General features: G+C 34.0%; 2 protein-coding genes across 5 annotated transcripts in view; one reads left to right on the top strand and one right to left on the bottom strand.

Annotated features, from left to right (window-relative positions):
* LOC142336179 (uncharacterized) overlaps positions 1-18,895 on the bottom strand; it is a 48,822-nt gene extending 29,927 nt beyond the window's left edge. The window contains exons 1-3 of one of the 4 annotated variants that reach the window (XM_075384807.1): positions 18,789-18,895; positions 17,081-17,193; positions 8,270-8,423 (exon numbers count right to left, since the gene is read on the bottom strand). In XM_075384807.1, coding sequence (XP_075240922.1) covers positions 8,270-8,423; positions 17,081-17,156 — 230 coding nt within the window. In that variant the 5' untranslated portion in view covers positions 17,157-17,193; positions 18,789-18,895. Of the gene's footprint in view, positions 1-8,269; positions 8,424-17,080; positions 17,194-18,589; positions 18,729-18,788 lie in introns of those variants that run through there. The other 3 variants (XM_075384825.1, XM_075384817.1, XM_075384834.1) reach the window with 3 other exon arrangements.
* LOC142336170 (ERO1-like protein beta) overlaps positions 1-20,684 on the top strand; it is a 459,014-nt gene that overhangs the window by 29,661 nt on the left and 408,669 nt on the right. The gene's annotated exons all lie outside the window — the stretch shown is intronic.

The following is a 20,684-nucleotide window of genomic DNA, read 5'->3' as shown; positions in this document are numbered from 1 at the left end:
CTGAGCAACTGATGCTCAAAATCACTTTTAGCAGAATGAGAGAAGAGAGAAACTAGCCTGGAGAAGTCAAAAAGATTTCACGCAAAATGTTGAAAAAGCGGCAAAATGAAGTAAAGCGAAACATTTTTTTATTCGACGAAGTAAAAAAAAAAAATAGGAGCGCTATAATAGCCGGCTGAGAAGATGAGGCGGCTATTAATAACATGATTTGCTCGATCCCAAGAGTTGTGAAAAAAGCAAGTAACCCAAAACATACTTTCTGCCCCACATATTGGCTAAAATCATCACTCTTGATTGCTTTTTCTCTTCATTTCGTACTTGGTCTCAGCGAACTTTTTGAATCTACTTGTCAAAAACAATATCGATCAAAAACAAATTACAAAAATCTAGCAAAAAATAAACAAATTACTATACAATGTGAAACAGCTCTCGAAAAGCAAGACTTCTTTCGCAATCGTTCAATCATTCTAGTGCTTGGTTGTGCGCTCGTCCAAAAACTTCACTGGGACTACATCTCAAAACAAGGATGCTCGTTAATGTGCGTTTGCACATGATGTTCCGACCCGAGCTCATCTACGTTTTTGACATAATTGTCAACCTAATGATGAGATAATTAAAATTAGATGTTTAAGTTTGAAAAAATTGTTACACAACTGAACTACTAATTGAAATACATAACACCACGCCTCATTACAGCGCTCAGAAGATCTGCCATTAGAAAGACTACGGTAAAAAAAAACAGACTACAAATTAAGCAAATACATACATTTTTTTAGCGAAAGTGCTAAAATAAGAAAAAAGAAAAACAAATATTGACCACTCACAAAACTTATATAAAAACGCATATTGTCCAACGAACAAAACTTAAGTTACGACATGATATCAATGGAAAAATGGTTTTTGAATTACCATGAATTGCATGTAACCTCTCAATGATGAGAATGAATTACAAGTTGACGAAAAGAACAAAAATTGAAAAGTATAAAAAGTATTTGAAAGCGAACAATATCAGAAACTTTAATACTATTCGCTATAAACTGAATGCAATGAGTAAAATCTTTAATTTATTCCTTACTTAGAAGCCTATGAGACCAGTCAGCATTTCAAGACTACATTTAAATTTTCAGAAAATTTTAGAAAAAATTGAGCTAGGAAATTGTCGAACCCAATAAAAGAGAAGTTTTGGTAAATAAGTTTTTTTCATATACTTTTTAGTAGCAATGGCGTTGTTCTTTTCTTCACAACATGCCTTCAAAAGTAAAAAGAAACATAATAAACCATGAAATTTTCGAGAAAACCAGGTATATCAACACCGTTAAATTCAATGGCTTTCAACGGAAGTCGAAAAGTACACTAATTATTCCTCGAGCAGAAAAAAATGATATTTGTCAATCATATGTAATCAACATGACATCACAGTAAATCTGATGATTATGAAAACAACAACGAATACATGCAAAAACAGAAATTCATTAGAGAAGTAAAGAAGAAAATTTCAAAGCCATTGAAAATATTAGCGTTTTTCTGAAAACATTATCTATGATCCATAGGACGTGTTCTCTAAGCCATTGGGAACTATTAAAAATGGGATAATGAGATAAGATGTCAAAAGGAACCAAAGTTACAAAAATCCAAAATTTTTTGAAATTACCAAAACTCGTGGCATCGAGGTCATAAAACCAATAATTAGTAGCCGCTTACCAGATTAATTTTCTACAAAAGAAAGGAAACAGGTAAAGTCATTTCTGCGATTTACTTACAAATAAAGGAAATTGGCTTAATAAAGGTTAGCGTTCAAAAAATTTTCTAAAATTTTTTTAACAAGTGTTAACAGCCACTCAATTCAACAGCTCTCAGCGGAAGTCATTATTCCCCGACAGAAACATAAAGATTTTTGTCTTTCTTAAATCATCAAAAAGACATCACAATAAGTCTTTTGATTATGAAAACTACAAAAAAGCCAGTAAAACCCAAAATTCTCAGTAGAAAAGTGTAACAAAGTGTCGAAGCGATTTGAACCTTAATTTTTCTCTGCGAGTTTATCGAAAATCAATTGAAAAATTTTCTCTGGGCTACTGAAAATTATCAATGTTAGAATACTGTGATAAAAATTGAAAGTTATCCAAAATTACAAATAAATAAATCCAAAAATTTTGAAAAAATAATATGAAAACTCGTGGCATCGAAGTCATAAAACCAATAGTAAGAAGATGAAACCGCTAACTAGATTCGTTTTAGATGCAGTTGCAAAGAGTGAGGTCATTTTATTATTGAAATTGAGTTACAGTTCACGAAAATAATTTTAATTTTGTTTTATGTCCAAAAAAAGATATAAAATATTAATTTTGAAGTCTTAACGGCCACCAATTTCAAGATTTTTCAAGGAAATCCAAAAATGGGCTACGCTATACTTTCATGGGGAGAGTAGTTTGCTTGTCAGCAATATATTATCAATAAAACATCACAATAAGTCCTATGATTATGAATACAACGACAAATACAGGCAAAAACCAAAAAACATTCAGCCAAATTCTCCAGGAGAAGGTTTCGATGCCAAATAAACCATAATCTTTGCTCTGAAAAATTTCTCTCTGATCCATTGGACGTGTTGTCTAAGCCAATGGGAACTAGTAAAATTGGGGTAATGAGATAAGATGTCAAAAAGAACCGAAATTACTAAAATCCGAAATGTTTTGAAATTACAAAAACTCGTGACATCGAGGTCATGAAACCAATAGTTACTAGTTAAAACCGCTTACCAGACTATTTTTGTATCTAATAGATAAGAAGGGGTTCATGTTATTACTGAGATTTACTTACATATCATGGAAAAAGATTTAGTAAAGGTTAGCGTTCAAAAAATTTTCTAAAATTTTTTTAACAAGTGTTAACAGCCACTCAATTCAACAGCTCTCAGCGGAAGTCATTATTCCCCGACAGAAACATAAAGATTTTTGTCTTTCTTAAATCATCAAAAAGACATCACAATAAGTCTTTTGATTATGAAAACTACAAAAAAGCCAGTAAAACCCAAAATTCTCAGTAGAAAAGTGTAACAAAGTGTCGAAGCGATTTGAACCTTAATTTTTCTCTGCGAGTTTATCGAAAATCAATTGAAAAATTTTCTCTGGGCTACTGAAAATTATCAATGTTAGAATACTGTGATAAAAATTGAAAGTTATCCAAAATTACAAATAAATAAATCCAAAAATTTTGAAAAAATAATATGAAAACTCGTGGCATCGAAGTCATAAAACCAATAGTAAGAAGATGAAACCGCTAACTAGATTCGTTTTAGATGCAGTTGCAAAGAGTGAGGTCATTTTATTATTGAAATTGAGTTACAGTTCACGAAAATAATTTTAATTTTGTTTTATGTCCAAAAAAAGATATAAAATATTAATTTTGAAGTCTTAACGGCCACCAATTTCAAGATTTTTCAAGGAAATCCAAAAATGGGCTACGCTATACTTTCATGGGGAGAGTAGTTTGCTTGTCAGCAATATATTATCAATAAAACATCACAATAAGTCCTATGATTATGAATACAACGACAAATACAGGCAAAAACCAAAAAACATTCAGCCAAATTCTCCAGGAGAAGGTTTCGATGCCAAATAAACCATAATCTTTGCTCTGAAAAATTTCTCTCTGATCCATTGGACGTGTTGTCTAAGCCAATGGGAACTAGTAAAATTGGGGTAATGAGATAAGATGTCAAAAAGAACCGAAATTACTAAAATCCGAAATGTTTTGAAATTACAAAAACTCGTGACATCGAGGTCATGAAACCAATAGTTACTAGTTAAAACCGCTTACCAGACTATTTTTGTATCTAATAGATAAGAAGGGGTTCATGTTATTACTGAGATTTACTTACATATCATGGAAAAAGATTTAGTAAAGGTTAGCGTTCAAAAAAATTCCGAAAATTTAAAAAAAGTGTTAACAGCCTTTAAATTGAAAAGCTCTCAGCGGATATCATTATTCCCCGATAGAAGCATAAGGATTTTTGTCAATCTTAAGTCATCAAAAAGACATCACAATGATTCTTTTGATTATGAAAACAACAAAAATCAGATAAAACCCAAATAGTCAGTAGAAAAGTGTAAGAAATTGTCGAAAGCCATTTGAATCATAAGTTTTCTCTGCGAACTTAATCTAATATCAATTGAACATTTTCTCCAAGCTACTGGAAATTATCAATATTAGATTACTGCGATTAAAATAGCAAGGTACCCAAAAATACAATTAAATATATTTAAAGTTTTTAAAATATTTATGAAATCTCGTGGCATCGAAGTCATAAAACGCGAAGTCGGAAAGGCGTCATTTCATTACTGAGATTGGTCTACAGTTCACGAAAATAAATTTAGTTTTAATATAAATTTTAATATAAAATTAATTATTTTTGAGGACTTAACAGCCACTAAACTCAAGAGATTTCAAGCAAATCGAAAAATTACGCTACCTTATGCCTCGATCGGGAAAAAATGTTTGCCATTCATATATTATCAAAAAGACATCATAATAAGTCTTATGATTATGAAAACAACAAAAAAGCAGTCAAAACCCAAAAAATTTAGTAGAAAAGTTTAAGAAAGTGTCAAATACATTTGAATCATAAACTTTTCTCTGCAAATTTGATCTATGATCAATTGAAAATTTTCTCTAAGCCACCGAGATTTATCAATATTAGAATACGGTGATAAGAAATGAAAGTAATCAAAATTACAAAAAAAAATCTATCCAAAATATTTTTAAAAAAATTGTGAGAACTCGTGGCATCGAAGTCATAAAACCAGTAATTAGAAGATAAAACCGCTAACCAGACTAATTCTGTATGTAATAGATAGGAAGGGGGTCATGTCCTTAAAGAGATTTGCTTACATATGATTGAAAAAGATTTAGTAAATTTAGCGTTCAAAAAAATTTCGAAAATTAAAAAAAAAGTGTTAACAGCCTTTCAATTAAATAGCTCTCAGCGGAAGTCATTATTCTCCGATAGGCGCATAAGGATTTTTGTTAATCATAAGTTATCAAAAAGACATCACAATGATTCTTTTGATTATGAAAACAACAAAATTAGATAAAACCCAAATAGTCAGTAGAAAAGTGTAAGAAATTGTCGAAGCTAAGCTACTGGAAATTATCAATATTAGATTACTGTGATAAAAATAGCAAGGTACCCAAAAATACAATCAAATATATTCAAGGTTTTTAAAATATTTATGAAAGCTCGTGGCATCGAAGTCATAAAACCAATAGTTAGAAGATGAAACCACTAACCAGTTTTGTTTTCGATGTAGTTGCAAAGAAAGGCGTCATTTCATTACTGAGATTGGTCTACAGTTCACGAAAATAAATTTAATTTTAATATAAATTTTAATATTATGTTAATTATTTTTGAAGACTTAACAGCCACTAAATTCAAGAGATTTCAAGCAAATCGAAAAAATACGCTACCTTATGCCTCGATCGGAAAAAATGTTTGCCATCAATATATTATCAAAAAGACGTCATAATAAGTCTTATGGTTATGAAAACAACAAAAAAGCAGTCAAAACCCAAAAAATTCAGTAAAAAAGTTTAAGAAAGTGTCAAATACATTTGAATGATGAACTTTTCTCTGCAAACCTGATCTATGATCAATTGAAAATTTTCTCTAAGCCACCGAGATTTATCAATATTAGAATACGGTGATAAGAAATGAAAGTATTCAAAATTACAAAAAAAATCTATCCAAAATTTTTTTAAAAAAAATTATGAGAACTCGTGGCATCGAAGTCATAAAACCAGTAATTAGAAGATAAAACCGCTAACCAGATTCGTTTTATATGCAGTTGCAAAGAACGACCGCATTTTATTACTGAGATTGATTTATATTTCACAAAAATAAATTTAAGTTTGGTTTATGTCCAAAAAAAATTACAAAATGTATTTTTTGAAAACTTAACAGCCACTAAATTCAAGAGCTTTCAAGGAAATCCAAATATACGCTACCTTATGCATCGATGTGGTGAGTGGGATTCTTATCATCAATAAGACATCAATACTATCAATAAGACATCACAATAAGTCATTTGATTATGAATACAGCGACAAATACAGGCAAAAACCAACAAATATTCAGCCAAATTTTCCAGAAGAAAGTGCCGATGCCAAATAAACCATAATCTTTGCTCTGAAAACTTTATCTCTGATCCATTGGCCGTCTTTTCTAAGCCATTGGGAACCATCAATATTAGGATAATGGGGAAATATTTCAGAAGGAATCAAAATTACAAAAAAAAAACGATTTTTTTTTGAAATTATGAAAACTCGTGTTATCGAAGTCCTAAAACTAATAGTTATCAGATGAAGACACCTACCAGGTTAATAATTTTGGTTGCATTATAAAAAGAAAGGTGGCCCTGTCACTGCTGAGACTGACTTACTGTTCATGAAAATAAATTTAATATCGACTAATTGTTCAAAAAATTCGAAACATTGATTTTTAAAGTCTTAGCAGCCATTAGCTGTCCACTCAATGCACTTCATAGGTTTACCTAGTGCACATAAAGAAGTCGACTGCACTTTTAGTTATCGAGTCTTTTCCATAGAAATCCAAAAAGTTAGCGAAATCTTGAAAGAAAATAAAAAATTTATTAAAATTTTCGAAAACACTGATTCGAAGAAAAAAAAAATTGAGCGATTCCTTGAAAACGCAAATTTTGTTCATTGGGTATCAGTTGACTATAAATTAGGTTTGACCTTTACAGAACCTCGATATCAAAAGTGACTAGTCTCTAATTGATTAAAAAAACAAAAATAAAGAGGAAATTTTTCGAAAAAAAACAGCTCTCTAATTGAATTCGACATTTCTTTATAGTAAACTTCTTCAAGAGACCCGAACTATCCTTTTTATCGGTCTTTTGATAACACAAAATTGCTTCAATTTGTAGCGTGAAATGTATTTTTGAAATAATATTCTATAGAAAGGCCGTAATTTGAACAAAAATTTCGGTAAAAGTGAACAAAATCATGCAAATATCGCGTGTTCACACAAAACTTTCAACCTAGATAACTCTTCGAAAAGCACGAAATTCAAAAAAATATTTTTAGTTACGCTGGACGAGCTTTTTAGTGATACCGCTCACATTTCTCTACGATGAATATATCGATCGGCCAAAATTGACTAAACAACAAAGAACCCATTTGAGTATATAGTCCCCCCCCCACAAGTGGGGTCGGAACAATTAATGAAATCTACGGTAGTTGTCGTAGTTGAGTTAGCGAATTGTACGGTAGTTGTCCCTGTTTATCAAGAAGCGGAGAGAAAATATCCTTTCAGAGCAATTCTGTGATATCGACGTGACCTGGTAGTTGCTTGCCAATGTAGAGGAGACGCAATTTCAAAAAATACAGGATCTGTTATCTTTTTTTCTCTGTGAACTTAGTTCCAGCATTTCAGAAGAAGAATCCTAAACGGGATGATCATTCAATTCAGAATATTTTATCCAAATCAGGAACTATACGCAGAGAACAACTTGCATTTTCTCTTTCTCTAAATGAAGCATCGACAAAATAATCAACTTTAAATTGAAACTATTTTGGACGTATTGATTTGATAATCAATTTTTTTGTAGTTGAATTGACTCTCTTGCGTAATCAAGCTGATTAAATAATTTCATTATATTCTGACGCTTATGCAAAGTCAAGGTTATCTTTTAAAGTGCGATCAATCTTATATAATAAATGAATTGAAAACATCAACTTTTATTATCTTTTTTTCTCAACCTTTTGCTTCAGCTTCGAACCCCAATCGCTTTGACCGTAGCCCTAATTTTTCCATTTCACAACATGCCATTGAAACTCTGGTCACTCAAATCGCTCTTATTAAAATAATAAATTATGTAAGAAAACTACTTTAAAAGCACTGAAAAATTTATATGAGGTTTGCTGAAAATGCTGTAAAATACTTGTAAGAAAAGAGCTGAAAAGCGCTGAGCATGGGAATATTCAGGTAATTCAGCTCATCTAGTTAGCAACTTCAGCAAATTTCTAATCAAATTTCGGCGCGGCCATAGTAAATTTTTCTTACAACTATGTTCTAAAAGTGCGCTAAACTTAACCCGCTGATATTATTTGTAACAATCGATGTCGTTCGTTAGAAATATTCTCTATTTGAAAACCTTTGAAATCACTTCTAAAAGTATTACAGTGGTGTTTATAAAATGACAAGTATAATAAGAAATAGCTCTTGTTGAATTAAATTACTAAATTTTACGTGAGTTTGTGCTTGTCTGTGACAGTCATCACGTTGTCCTGTACTGGAGGGGTGTCAATCTTCAGAGCACCTGTAGAAGTTGTCCCAGTTTCCTTCAAAACTTCTTCTCTTCTTCCCTCTCCCCCACCACTTCCTGCTTCTCCTGTTACGTTACCTTGAACTGTTTCCCTTCTCAACAGCTGTTTTTAAATTTAATTACAAGCCTGTACTGGTACCGATTTCGACCTGCATAGAAACTAGTGCTAGGAATATCGGTTGACAGTGGATATAGCTGACAAGCAAAAATCAGAAACTTCCCTGGCGGAAAACGTATCCGCGCACAGATATAGTGTGGAAGAGGCCTAAGTTGGCAACTTGGTTCAAAGCAAGACAATGTTGATTTCTCTATAGAAATAAAGGTCCTAAAGTAGTTCACCTTTCACAGTATCAAAAGAATATTGAATCTTTTCCCTTTGGACGCCCCCCCCCCCCCAAGCTTAGTGGACGCATATTATTTGCACCCCCCTCCCGACGCACGTGCCATATTTTTACATAACGATTTACTATGTAATGGCACGTGAATTGGAAGTGGGACAAACGGAAAAGATCCAGAATATTTGAGACAAAAAAATCTCACGACTAATGTCAACTAATGCCAAGAAAATCAGTGGCACAGCTTCTGTAAGCACCGTCAACACTGGCGTCCGTGAAGCAAGCTCATTAGCTGGGTTCTATGATGTCCGGTCGTAGCACTAACGCTACACAGTGCGAAACTGCCTTCAGATAACTTTGACTTTGAATGATAGTGGTGCTGAAATCAGGCGTCAAACAAACAAGCTAATCAGCTTGTCTCACTGACGCCAGTGTTAATGGTGTCTAAAAAAACTCGGCTTTATAGTTCCCTTGGTCACAATTGGCCTGAGGGACCCTTTGCCCACTTTTGTTCCTGCGCATTAGTTAAAAATTGTCGTCAGACATTTTTCACAAACCTCCTGTTGCTAAAGTGATCAAAAACGATCTAAAGTTGAATTATTGGCTAGCTGGATCTTTTCCGTTTGTATCCCCCCGAGCTTAGTGGGTGCATATTGTTTGCACCCCCCAACGCACGTGACATACTTTTACATAATGATTTACCATGTAAGGACACGTGCTATGTAACTGGGGGAGCATAACGTACTGGGGGCACAAGTGAAAAAATCCGACCAGCTAACTACTTAAACTTTTAGGAAGATATTTCCCAACAATTAAAAATAAATAAGATTTTTTTGCACAACGAATAGAAAGCTGAGTTATAATGCATTTTATACGCTTTTTTATGACATTGATTACAAAAATTGTTTAAGATTTGTCAAATGTTATCATCAAAACCAGAGGTTTTTTGTTTTCTTTCAATGTATTGTAATCAATTTTTTAGCGTTAGACCATCAGCTATTCAGCTATTGTGCGGACAAAAATTTAAACATAACCAATTAACATCAGAAGTATTGCTCTTGAACGCCTAATTGGAACTGACATTTATTGTTCCTTGCTTCAGTCGGTGGGGGGGGGGTAAATCATTTGACTAAGGAGGCAAAAAATGACGTCGTTAGAGTTTATTATATGCCACTATTACCATTGAAATAAATTGAAGTGAAAAAGATTACAAGGATTTTGGCCAACCGTTCATTTGAGTTTCCCCAAATAACTACCGCAAATGGAGTTCAGCTGCTGACTCGTGTCAATGAGAGAAAAAATTAGATCAAGCAAAACGAAAAAGTCCCTGACGCAAAAATCACTCGGAAAGTAAATTGGCCGGCAAAAATTTGAATAAAAGGCATACCGTAAACGACTCGAAGATTCGTGCAATAAAATCTTCAAATCTGAAGTGTAAGAGTTGTGAATTAAAACTAAACGTACATATTCAAATTGGTTCCATTTCATCTATCTTACCTAATCCTACATATTTCGAAATATCAAAAAAACTAACTGTTTTAAAAATATCGAAAATGATTTAAAAACAAAGCAATATATGGTTAGTAAAAAACCTATTTTCAGCTAGCAATGTGGTTAGGAGCATGTTATGGGGTTAGATAAGAGGTGAGAGTTACGTAGGTGCAGGTCTTAAATGAAGGTGAGTAGTTGGAGTATGGGTGTTGGTAGGGGTTAGATAGGTGCCCAGTAGGTTGCTGCGGGGGGGGGGGGTTAGCTATGTCTAGGGGTGTGTAGGTGAGGGGTATTTGGGGTGGGGGGGGGGTTGGTAAGGGTAAGTAGTAGTAGGAATAGTTTGGGGGTAGGGACAGGTACGATGTACTCTTATGGTATCAAAATTTCCTAAAAAGCTGTTCTCATTTTAAATATTACAATCATTTCCTAATTACGATGCCATTCACACTAAGATACTGTTAAGGTCTAGTGTTTAAAAACAAAAGTGAACGTGCTAAAAGAGAAATCAATGTTCGAAAACAAAAGTCAAGGTTCAAGTGTTGAACACAAATTCTTCCGCATTAAAAGATGCCAGCCAAAAAAAAACAAACCATCTTAAAATCTTAGAACTGAAATAATCAAAAAATCTAGACAAAACAATAATCAATGCTAAAAATCTTGAAACTTTTACAAGGAATGCCAATTTCATTCCAAATAAATGAAACAACGCAGAAGCTTCGAAAGAGGATTATTGGCCACAAAAGACAAAAGATTGCGAGAAATACGACATGTACAAGAAAAAATGATAGTTGCAAAATCCAAAGAAAATTTTTTGAATTTCGTGATTTTAAAGTTTACAAAACCACTGTTTTGTACGTGGACCGTCTGCATTACTTAAAGAAGCTTTATCAGCCAGCAAAGATGGAAAAACACAGAAAAAGATAGTGACTTTTACAAAATCTGAAAACATTTATTTTAGCTTTATTTCGGGAAATTTCTTGGCCTCTGAAGTTGCAAAGACTACAAAAATGACAAAACTTTCAGAAAGATTTAGAATTTCAAACTTTAATGAAAAGATGCAAAATTTGTCAAAATAAAATGTTGAACATCATTCTTTTGCCTCTAGTAACTTTGTAGTAACATGCTATCAAAACCCTAGAGGAGGTTATCGGGCCAGTGAGACAAGCAAAACTGAACAGAAGACAAATATATTCAAAAAAACTAGAAAAAACAGCGAAATTTAATTAAAACATTGCAAGCATTCGTGACAATAAAATGTTGAGAACAAATATATTTTCTCCAACATTTATGCAGTAATCCTCTATCAGACCCTAAAGGCCACTGCGTTCAAAAAACTCAAAGAGGGACAAAAGTTTTCAACAAAACTTCACATTGAATTAAGGCCTTCCTAGCAGTTCTACTACTCTAGGCAGTTTAATATCAACTAAAATATAGCTTGGGCCCTCAAATGAACCTTGAAGCCCACTGGGCCTTACATTGAAAAATGTGTGACCACAACTTTCAAAAACAGAAAATGCATAGCACGACAAATCTTGAATTAAGATCTAAATAGTTGAACAAATAAAAACCTGTTAATTCTTTTATTTAAGGCAACATCAAACTAAGCCAATCAATAAAGATCATGGCCCTAGATGAGCAAAAGTTAATAAATTCTGAAAACACGGTAAAAAGTTCTTGTCTTATAATAGGAACTGAGAACAACAACACCCTATAAAGATACTGAAACCTAAAAATTAATAAACAGTATATTAATTTTTTGGGAATCGTTGAACATTAAAGACAAGAGGCAAAAACTAAGAAGTTGGCCAACAATCAGAAAATCTTTGAGAGAACCTCGTAACTCTCTGGCAACACTATTAACTTCAGCCTACAAAATCAATAAACAAGTCAAAACATATCTTGTATCGATTCCTTTTGTGCAAGAATTGAATCTTGTCCTTGTTGAGACCTATTACTAGGACAAAAAAATGGACAAAACTCAAACGTTAACTCACTTTTTTTTATTGAAGACGTAAAGCGTCTCAGTCATAGAAAGCAAAAACCATCAAGTGAACCATATAATTCTGTTAATTAAAGCATATTTGCCAAAAGATGCAGCAACCTGCTGAAAATGACATTAAGAGATAAGACAATAGCGAAAAAAAAGGTTCGTAAGACTTAAAATACCAAAAAAAAATTAGAGTCGAAGTCTTAGAAAACATAATCTTTGAACTTAAACAAATTTATCAATTGAAATGAAACCTACTAGCTAGCAACCTATCAGACCAGCCACTAGTATGAATACACGGTAGGACAATAAAACGTACAACAACTAATCGCCAAACTCAAAAGTTCATTAAAAATTTTTGGAAACAAGTAGAGTCCGTCAAAGTGACAAAAACCACTTGCCATGAACTAAGACTTTTAACTAAATTTATTCATGCCTCATTAGCAACCAAAAACACTTGGCATAAATAACATTAATCGATAAAACAACAAAAACATTAATATGTTCCAGTGTATTTTATGCCAATAATTGGTGTCGAAGTCATAAAAAGCATTAGCTGACGGTTGCTGAATTCAAGCAATGTAAATTGGTGCAATTAGCACATATATGTCGCATACTAATATCATAGAAGATAAAACACACTAAAAGCAGAAGTCAAATTACCGCACGTGGAAAAGATTTCGTTTTCAGCAACAGAAAACTTGTTCAAATAGCAACTTCCCCCTACTGTTTAAAAAGAATTTGAATCAAATCACTCTTACTTGTTCTTCCCTCCCTTTACTAGTCGAGCGTGATTAAAATCACAACTCTAATTTCACTTCTCACTGACGTGAAAAATAAACGAGAAAGGTGTAAACGGATCTTAAAAAAGAAAGCACACCGCAACAATCTAAATAGTTTAGATCATATAAAGACAGGGCCCCAATACAATTCTACAAATGGATTGTAGAAAAGACACTAAACCAATGCAATCGAATGTTAGAATACCAATACTCCTCTTCGAGTCGTAAAAAATATTTACAATAATTGCTTCAAAATTTGTTTGAGAGTAATTAAAAGTGCGAACTGTTACGTTTAAAAATTAAAACAAAAATGATTAACGTCGGGCGAATTGCTCTCAAACGAAAGGCGAGCGGTTGGCTTCGTCACTAGCTAGCACGCTTTAGTGAGGCAGGCATGTTTTGAAATATTTAAAGGGGCGTAGGGTGAGCGCAGCGGGATTGCATCGCAACAGGGGTGCAAAAGTGGATTGGGTTGACTGATGTGAGGGTGGTTGGTGGGTGAGGGTGTGGGATCGATTTTTAAGAACCGTCATTCAGACCATCAGTATAAGTTTCCAACACAGAGTCTGATAATCGCATCCTTGAAGACCTGTAGGTTAAAAAGCTCTAAGAGAACGTCATGCAAACGGGGTGCTAACTCTTTATCCTGTTTTTGAAGACGAAAGTCAAATGGGTCAGACGGAAAATCGGCCAATCGAAATATTGCATAAAAGAGACAAACAGGGTTAATTTATTTACAACAAATTGCTTTTGAGAGCAACCAACAATAATTTCCCAAAAAGTGCCCTTTGAGTCATTTATGACATTACGCAGCATAACAGCAGCTGAAGAGCTGCATCAACAGAAAGAGAGACAGAGAGAGATAGACACACACACACACAGAGAGAGAGAGAGAGAGGGAGGGAGAGAGAGAGAGAGAGAGAGAGAGAGAGAGAGAGAGAGAGAGAGAGAGAGAGAGAGAGAGAGAGAGAGAGAGAGAGAGGGGGAGAGAGAGAGTGAGTGAGAGAGAGAGAGATAGGTTCAGAAAGAGAGGGAGACAGATAGAATCTTAACGAGAAGCAGACGAAAAGACACCATAATTGAAGAGAGAAAGAGAGAGAGAGAGAAAAAAAATCTCTTTGATGGGATTCGACTCTGCAACTTCTAGCCTTGCTAGTAAATAAATCATATAGAAAAAAAAACTGAAAAAACGCGAAATTAAAAAATGAAATTTTCAACTTCTCAGTAAAAAATGTTCAAAACCATCTTTGTCTCAAAAGTTTTATCAAGTAACTCTTCTCCAGGGAAGATTGTAAAAGATTCGTCGGTCAGTAATGGTCAAACTCAGAAAAGGACAAAAAAATATCAAAAAAACTTTGGAAACAATTGCAAAATTTAACAAAATCTGGCTAAATTCAAGACATTAATATCTTCAAAATCATTGTCTCATGAGATTATCCACTATCCCTATTTAAGCTTGAAATAGGTTCACTGGCGCATAAAGATACATACAATTGAAACACGATATAAATCTTCCAAAAACTTGAAAAGATTTTTGAAGTTTATCCAAAAATTACCTTAACTCATAGGAAAGATAGAGTCTTAAAAAAAATGACCAACATTCCATTAACTCTAGAAACTATGCAGTAGCTTATCATCAAACCTTTGAGAAGGTTCCAGGGCCCCTGATGCCGGAAAAATTTCAAAAACATGAAAAAGTTGACAAAATTTTTAAAAATTGATTATATTTGTGATATTGGAGTCTTGAAAAAATCCATTAGATCTGAAATCTATGCAGTAACATATTATCAAAACCAGGAGGATGTTCCGTGCCTCTTGAGGTCCAAAATTTGTAAACAAAAGTGACATATATTTTCAAAAAAAAAATTAAAGAAAATTGCAAGTTTTATAAGAAAAATTGCGAACACTTGTGATAATAATTATTTGAAAATTAATCCATGACCAACAAAAACATTCCAGTAACTTATTATTAAGCTTTAATGGAGTGTTTTTAACCTTTCAGGCTCCTAAAACCTGAATAACGACAATACTTGTCAAACAATTGAAAAATTAAAATGGCAAAAATTGTCAAAAAAATTTCAGAAAGAAGTCGTAATGTTAAGATCTTGCAAGACATTCCATTAAATCTAGGAATTGTACAGTAAACTCTTGTGGAATCTTAGAGGGGTATCGGTGGCTCTTGTGGCCGAAAAACCTAAAAAAACAACAAAAATGTTTCACAAAATTTGAAAAAAAAAACAAGTTTTTTCGAAAAAATTGCTACTATTTGATAGTAGAAAGTTGAAAACTACTCCATGGCCAATAAAAAATTTGTCAGTAACTTTTTATTAAACCCGTTGGGATGTTTCCTGGCCTCTGGGTCTGGAATGACTTGAATAAAGAAAAAAATAAATGTCAAAAGAAAATGAAAAAAATGCACTTTTTATCAAAAATTACTAATATTCGTGTTGTTAACTTGTTGAAACCATTCCATTATCACTAACATCTATGCAGTAACCTCTTATTATCCTTGAAACCTTGGGTAAGGAGGTTCCTTGACACTTTGGGCTAATAAAAATTAAAAAATATCAAAAATTTTCAAAAAGCTTGAAAAAAATTGCAAAATAGTATAAATTTCTGTGTTTTTAGCGAGCGGTTGTTCGTCAGTAGCTAGAAACGGGGGGTATGGGGTTTTGCACCCAGAGTTGATGAAGGGGGGCAATAGTGGGCCGGGGGGGTCAACAGTGGAGAGGTTCTCAACCTCTAAGAACCACCCTCCACACCATAAGTATGAGTCTCCAAAACAGTTTGAGCTGAAACAGAGCTGGAAGGCTCTAAGAGCACTTAATGCCCACTGGACGCTACCTGTTTATCCCGTTTTGCAGGATGAAAAGACAAAAGCGTCAGACGGAAAATCGGTCGAGCGAAAGATCTCCCAAAAAAAGACCGACATGACTAATATAATTGCTACAAACTTTGTTTGAGAGCAATTAACAAAACAGCTTAAGGAAACAGCACTTACATGCACATCAACAAAGGTCACAAAATGGTAAAAAGAAGTTTCATATGTTATATAAGCATGGAAAAAGCTAATCCTAATTGAATTTCCGAAACTACTTATTTGAACAAAAAACGACATTTTTGTGCACACAGGACAACGAACAGAAAAATGTTGACCATTCGTCTGTAGCTCTGATAAGAGCGAGGTGAGCTGAAAAATTGAACTGTAATTAGCAATCGATGAAATTCTATTTTGGAAAATAATAAATTTACATGCTTTTTTCCAGTAAAGTGTGCGTTGATTTATTTACAACAAAAAACGATAATACTTCTATCATGTTTCGTGTAGCCTCAATTTTATGTTATATCAGTGTAACCGCAAAAATTTTACAATCAGAATTCCTGGTGCCAAAAATTTTTGTTGAATAAATTTTTGCGACGGCGATCGAAGCCACTCCTGCTCTGATCAGATCTATAATAACCCTCGAAACTTCTTCTGATCACTTTTTTCTTCATTCCCGTATGTTGCTTTCACTCAAATCCTGTAGCTTTCAGCTCAAAAGTATCAGTAGTGCGTTTGAGTACGTCCGGTTAACAAAGTCATGTATCTCAGGCTGATGAACCAGACGGAATTGCCTTTTGATAATTATCAAATTTAACTGCGTGACTAGTTAAGCTTCAGATACTCTAATTTGTTCACTCGATCACCCATCTGACAGCTGACATCTCGTAACGGAACAACTTGGCAAACAGCGAAAGAACGAAGAGGTTTAACCATATTTTCTGTTTAAGCGGAGAATAAACTTTCATCCAGATAAACTGAATGAGACAGTTGAGAACGGGAACGGGCCATCGGCCCAATAGTGCTCTCCCATGTGATTGTATTCGTAAAGGTAATTGTGAAGCTACTTATTGACTGATGGAAACAATTTATTATCATTATAGAACATGATAGTGAGATTTCTCTTAAAACTTCTAAATTTCACACCTGTGTTCACGCCTTGGCGCAAATCATGCTTATGAAGCACGAATCATGCTTTAAAGGAAGAAATTATGCTGTACGTGGCTTTTTGGTACCATAGTGTACTTTTTGTTCACTCGTTCGCACACAGGGAATTTATCTGGAAATAGGGAATAAGGAAACGGTTTGTATCCACTGGCCTCCTGTCCCTACTCCTGTGGGGATGCGTGGTGATGGTGTAGTGGGTTTGGATGTCACAGTTGTGGGAGTTGCCATTCTCTTCTTCCACTGACTTTACTCTTTTACAGTTCAACTATAAATACAATTATTATGAACGTCGAAGCGATTGCTATTTTTATTAATCGAATTACCTGGTCATTGTTTCGAAATATTAGATTTATTACTCGAATTAACGGGTCATTAACTTCTTCGACGTTTTTTCGAGTCATAACTCCACGACCTCACCCCGGGAACTAGCATCCAACACTTTCAAGAATTAAAAACTCCCTTTGTGACGTAATGGTTTAATAAGTTGTGATCAATTTTAAGAGACAGTTTTTCACACAATTGATTCCCTACACTAGTGGTCTTACCTACTTGTGAAACTGCCTTAATATGAAATTTGATTTGCCAGAAACCACAATGTAAAGTTAATGCAGTTAGATATCACAACTAGTGCAAGGAATCAATAGAGTGGAAGGTGTATTTGATTTGATCACAACTTGGTGAAATGTAACGCGTCAATTTTCATTTCGTAAAAATGTTGGCAGCTAACTTACTTTTATCGTTCAGTATATACTGAACATCATAAGTAAGTTAGCACCCCCTATTTTTATTAAGTACAAATAAATTTTTCAAGGCAATATTACTTCAAATTGTGATCAAATTTTGGCAACAAAACTACACCCTTAATCCTCAATACTAGTGCTATAGTCAACGCCTTTGAAAGGTAAAAAGTAATGGCAGCTTACTGCACGCGTTAAGAAGAGTGCACGTTCGAATAGCAAAATTACATAGTACACAGCCTGGTTTTGGAGGGAAATTTCAATAACATTACATTTATTATGATCAGGATGAAGAGCAGATGAGCAGAACTCACATGGAAGTACTTTACTGCTTTTTACGGAAAACTGACAAACTTCTATCTGGATTTTCTTAGTAAGTTTTTTTTGCCATTTGAGTGTAGACATGTCACAGAAAAGATGATTAACTCCAAGATTCTTACGAAGAAAAAAGTTGTAAAGTTGACTCAAAAACTGACATGTTTGTTCGGATCTACTCTGTCCCCCCCCCCCCAGCTTAGTGAGCATAAATTTTTTATGACCCCCAGCCAGGCCCACGTGCTATTTTCTTACATAATAACGTGATATATAACATCATATAATTTGTAACTGGGGGTCATAAAAAAACTGGGGGCCGAAACAGAATAGCTCCGTTTATAAAACTATGATTGAGTTTGGGGATCTTTCCCGTTTGTGCCCCCCCCCCCAGCTTAGTGGGCGCATATTATTTGTACGCCCCAGACGCACGTGACATATTTTTAGATTGTGATTTACTATGTAATGGCACGTGCTCTGTAACTGGGGGGGGGGGGGGGCATAACGTACCTGGGGGGCACAAACGGAAAAGATCCGAGTTTGGATTTGCGTTAAACATAAGAGAGAAAAAGATAAGAATTGTGATTTTGTAGAAGAATTTATTTTTCTTACAAATCTCTGATGGAGTTCTTCGACATTACATTATTGGTTTCTGTAAGATGCCATGGCGTTTTATCCCAGTTCCATAGAATGCAAGAGGGCTAGTGTAGGGGACTAATGGTATAAAAAAGGCGCACAAAATTTGATTAAAAGTTGAAGAAAAACTTTGGCAAATATTTTTAATAAGAAAAAATAGTGGGTGCTAACTTACTTGTGACGTTAAGTGTATTAACACAAGCTTGAGATTTCGTTTGAACTTTTCAATTTCAGTAATGGCTGCAATTTGGAATTATTGCCCGTGTATAGATGGGATGGCAGTATATCTCTTATACTGACTTTGAACTACAGAATCATCATATTATTGCACACATAACTTCCTGAATTTAAAAAGAAAACTTTAATTCTGATCGCCGAATACATGCACATAAAAAATAAGTAATAAGGCACTAAAAGGAGAAGGCAGAACCGATTTGGCAAATTATTCTGTCGAAACGCAGGAAAAGATTGTGGCATTTAAAACTTTCAGTCCGTTGGACAATTGCAAATTTTTTGTGCCTTAGGTTAGCCTTTCCCACTATAGCCTACTCCCCCCCTCCTAATTAGTATGAAAACATCACAATGAGATCATGTATCTGTGTAATGATTTTCCTTAGGGGGGTGAGTAGGGGCAATAATAGGAAATACCCAAGAACTCAATGCAAATAAAGTTTCGCCCTTAGATCAGATAAAGTGCTATTAAATTTTCCTATGGTTTTCAAAAAAAAACACAGGTGTGGAACGGTGCATTTTTCTTCTTTGGGTCAGTAAATAAATCAGAGCATAAATCTTAGCCTCTTGATAAGGCAGTAAGTCCCTCGGGATTGTAAAATTCGTTTTCTAACATAAACTTATTGACTGATATTCAGGCAAATTTTTAGCCTTGGTTCTCTAACGTTGACATATCAAATCATTTAGTAGAAAATTTGACTGTAATTTATTGCATTTGTTTGCTTAAAAGTATCCCAACATATAATTTAAATTATTCAGAATATTATTATAATTTGACTATAGTTTTTTATACTGTAGGGGCTCATTCACTTGATCTCTAAAGTCCTCCCGGACGAAAATCGAATCAGTTATTGTTGTCATGTATGTGTGTTTATGTATGTATGTTTATGTATGTTTATGTGTGTGTGTGTGTGTGTGTGTGTGTGTGTGTGTGTGTGTGTGTGTGGTGTGTGTGTCTATTTTCGCAAAAACTTTCTAGGTTATATTTAAATGTCTCTATTGACTTATAACTCATTGAGTTTATTGACTATTGATAACTAAATTTTCATTCACACTTTCAAGCAGCTGGGCTCAAGTGTTAATTGAGAATAACTATAATTGAAACCAACTACACAGAATACAATAGAAAAGGCGCTAGTATTAGTACCATATTGAACACTTCAAATCTTAACATTAGCCTATTAATGCCCGAAAAATCTGAGCACAACCCAAAATCACGCAAACTGTGCAACTATACTTTGTGCTTTATTTTTACCAATGGGGGAATATAGTAAATCCAAAATATTACAATGGGGGAATGATGTTTTGGGGGGCTAGAACACGACATACCTAACAAATACCTATATGCATGCACGGTTTCGTTCTTAGATCACATAAAGTACATTTAAATTTTACTGTGGTTTTCAAAAATAAACAGGGGTTTTTAAGTACGCTCTTCTCAAGGCAGTAAATCCCTCGGGATCCCAAAATTCTTGTTCTAACATAATCTTAGTGACTTTTTTCCAGGCTTCTTTCTAGACTTGGATCTCTAATGTTGACATGTCAAATTTATAATATTTGGGCAAACTCACCTGACTTCTAAGGTGCTCATGGACGAAATTCAAATCAGTCATTGTTGTCATATGGGTGTGTTTGTGTTTTACAGAAAAATAATTTTGATTGTTCTAAAATTCTAATTTGAATTTTAACTACTATTCGTGTTTGAGAACTATAGGTAACCAAATGTTCTTTCACAATTTCAAGCAGCTGCACTCGTGCAAGTGATGGCTGTCAATTGAGAACATCTTTTGAGAACAACTAAATACCATTGAGAAAACAATTGAAAGAAACTGCACAGGCT

Source organism: Convolutriloba macropyga, chromosome 1 (genome assembly GCF_964194025.1).
Source record: "Convolutriloba macropyga chromosome 1, txConMacr16.3, whole genome shotgun sequence".
NCBI lineage: Eukaryota > Metazoa > Xenacoelomorpha > Acoela > Convolutidae > Convolutriloba > Convolutriloba macropyga.
Note: the sequence above shows the minus strand (reverse complement) of the source record. Positions and strands in the feature narration are given on the sequence as shown.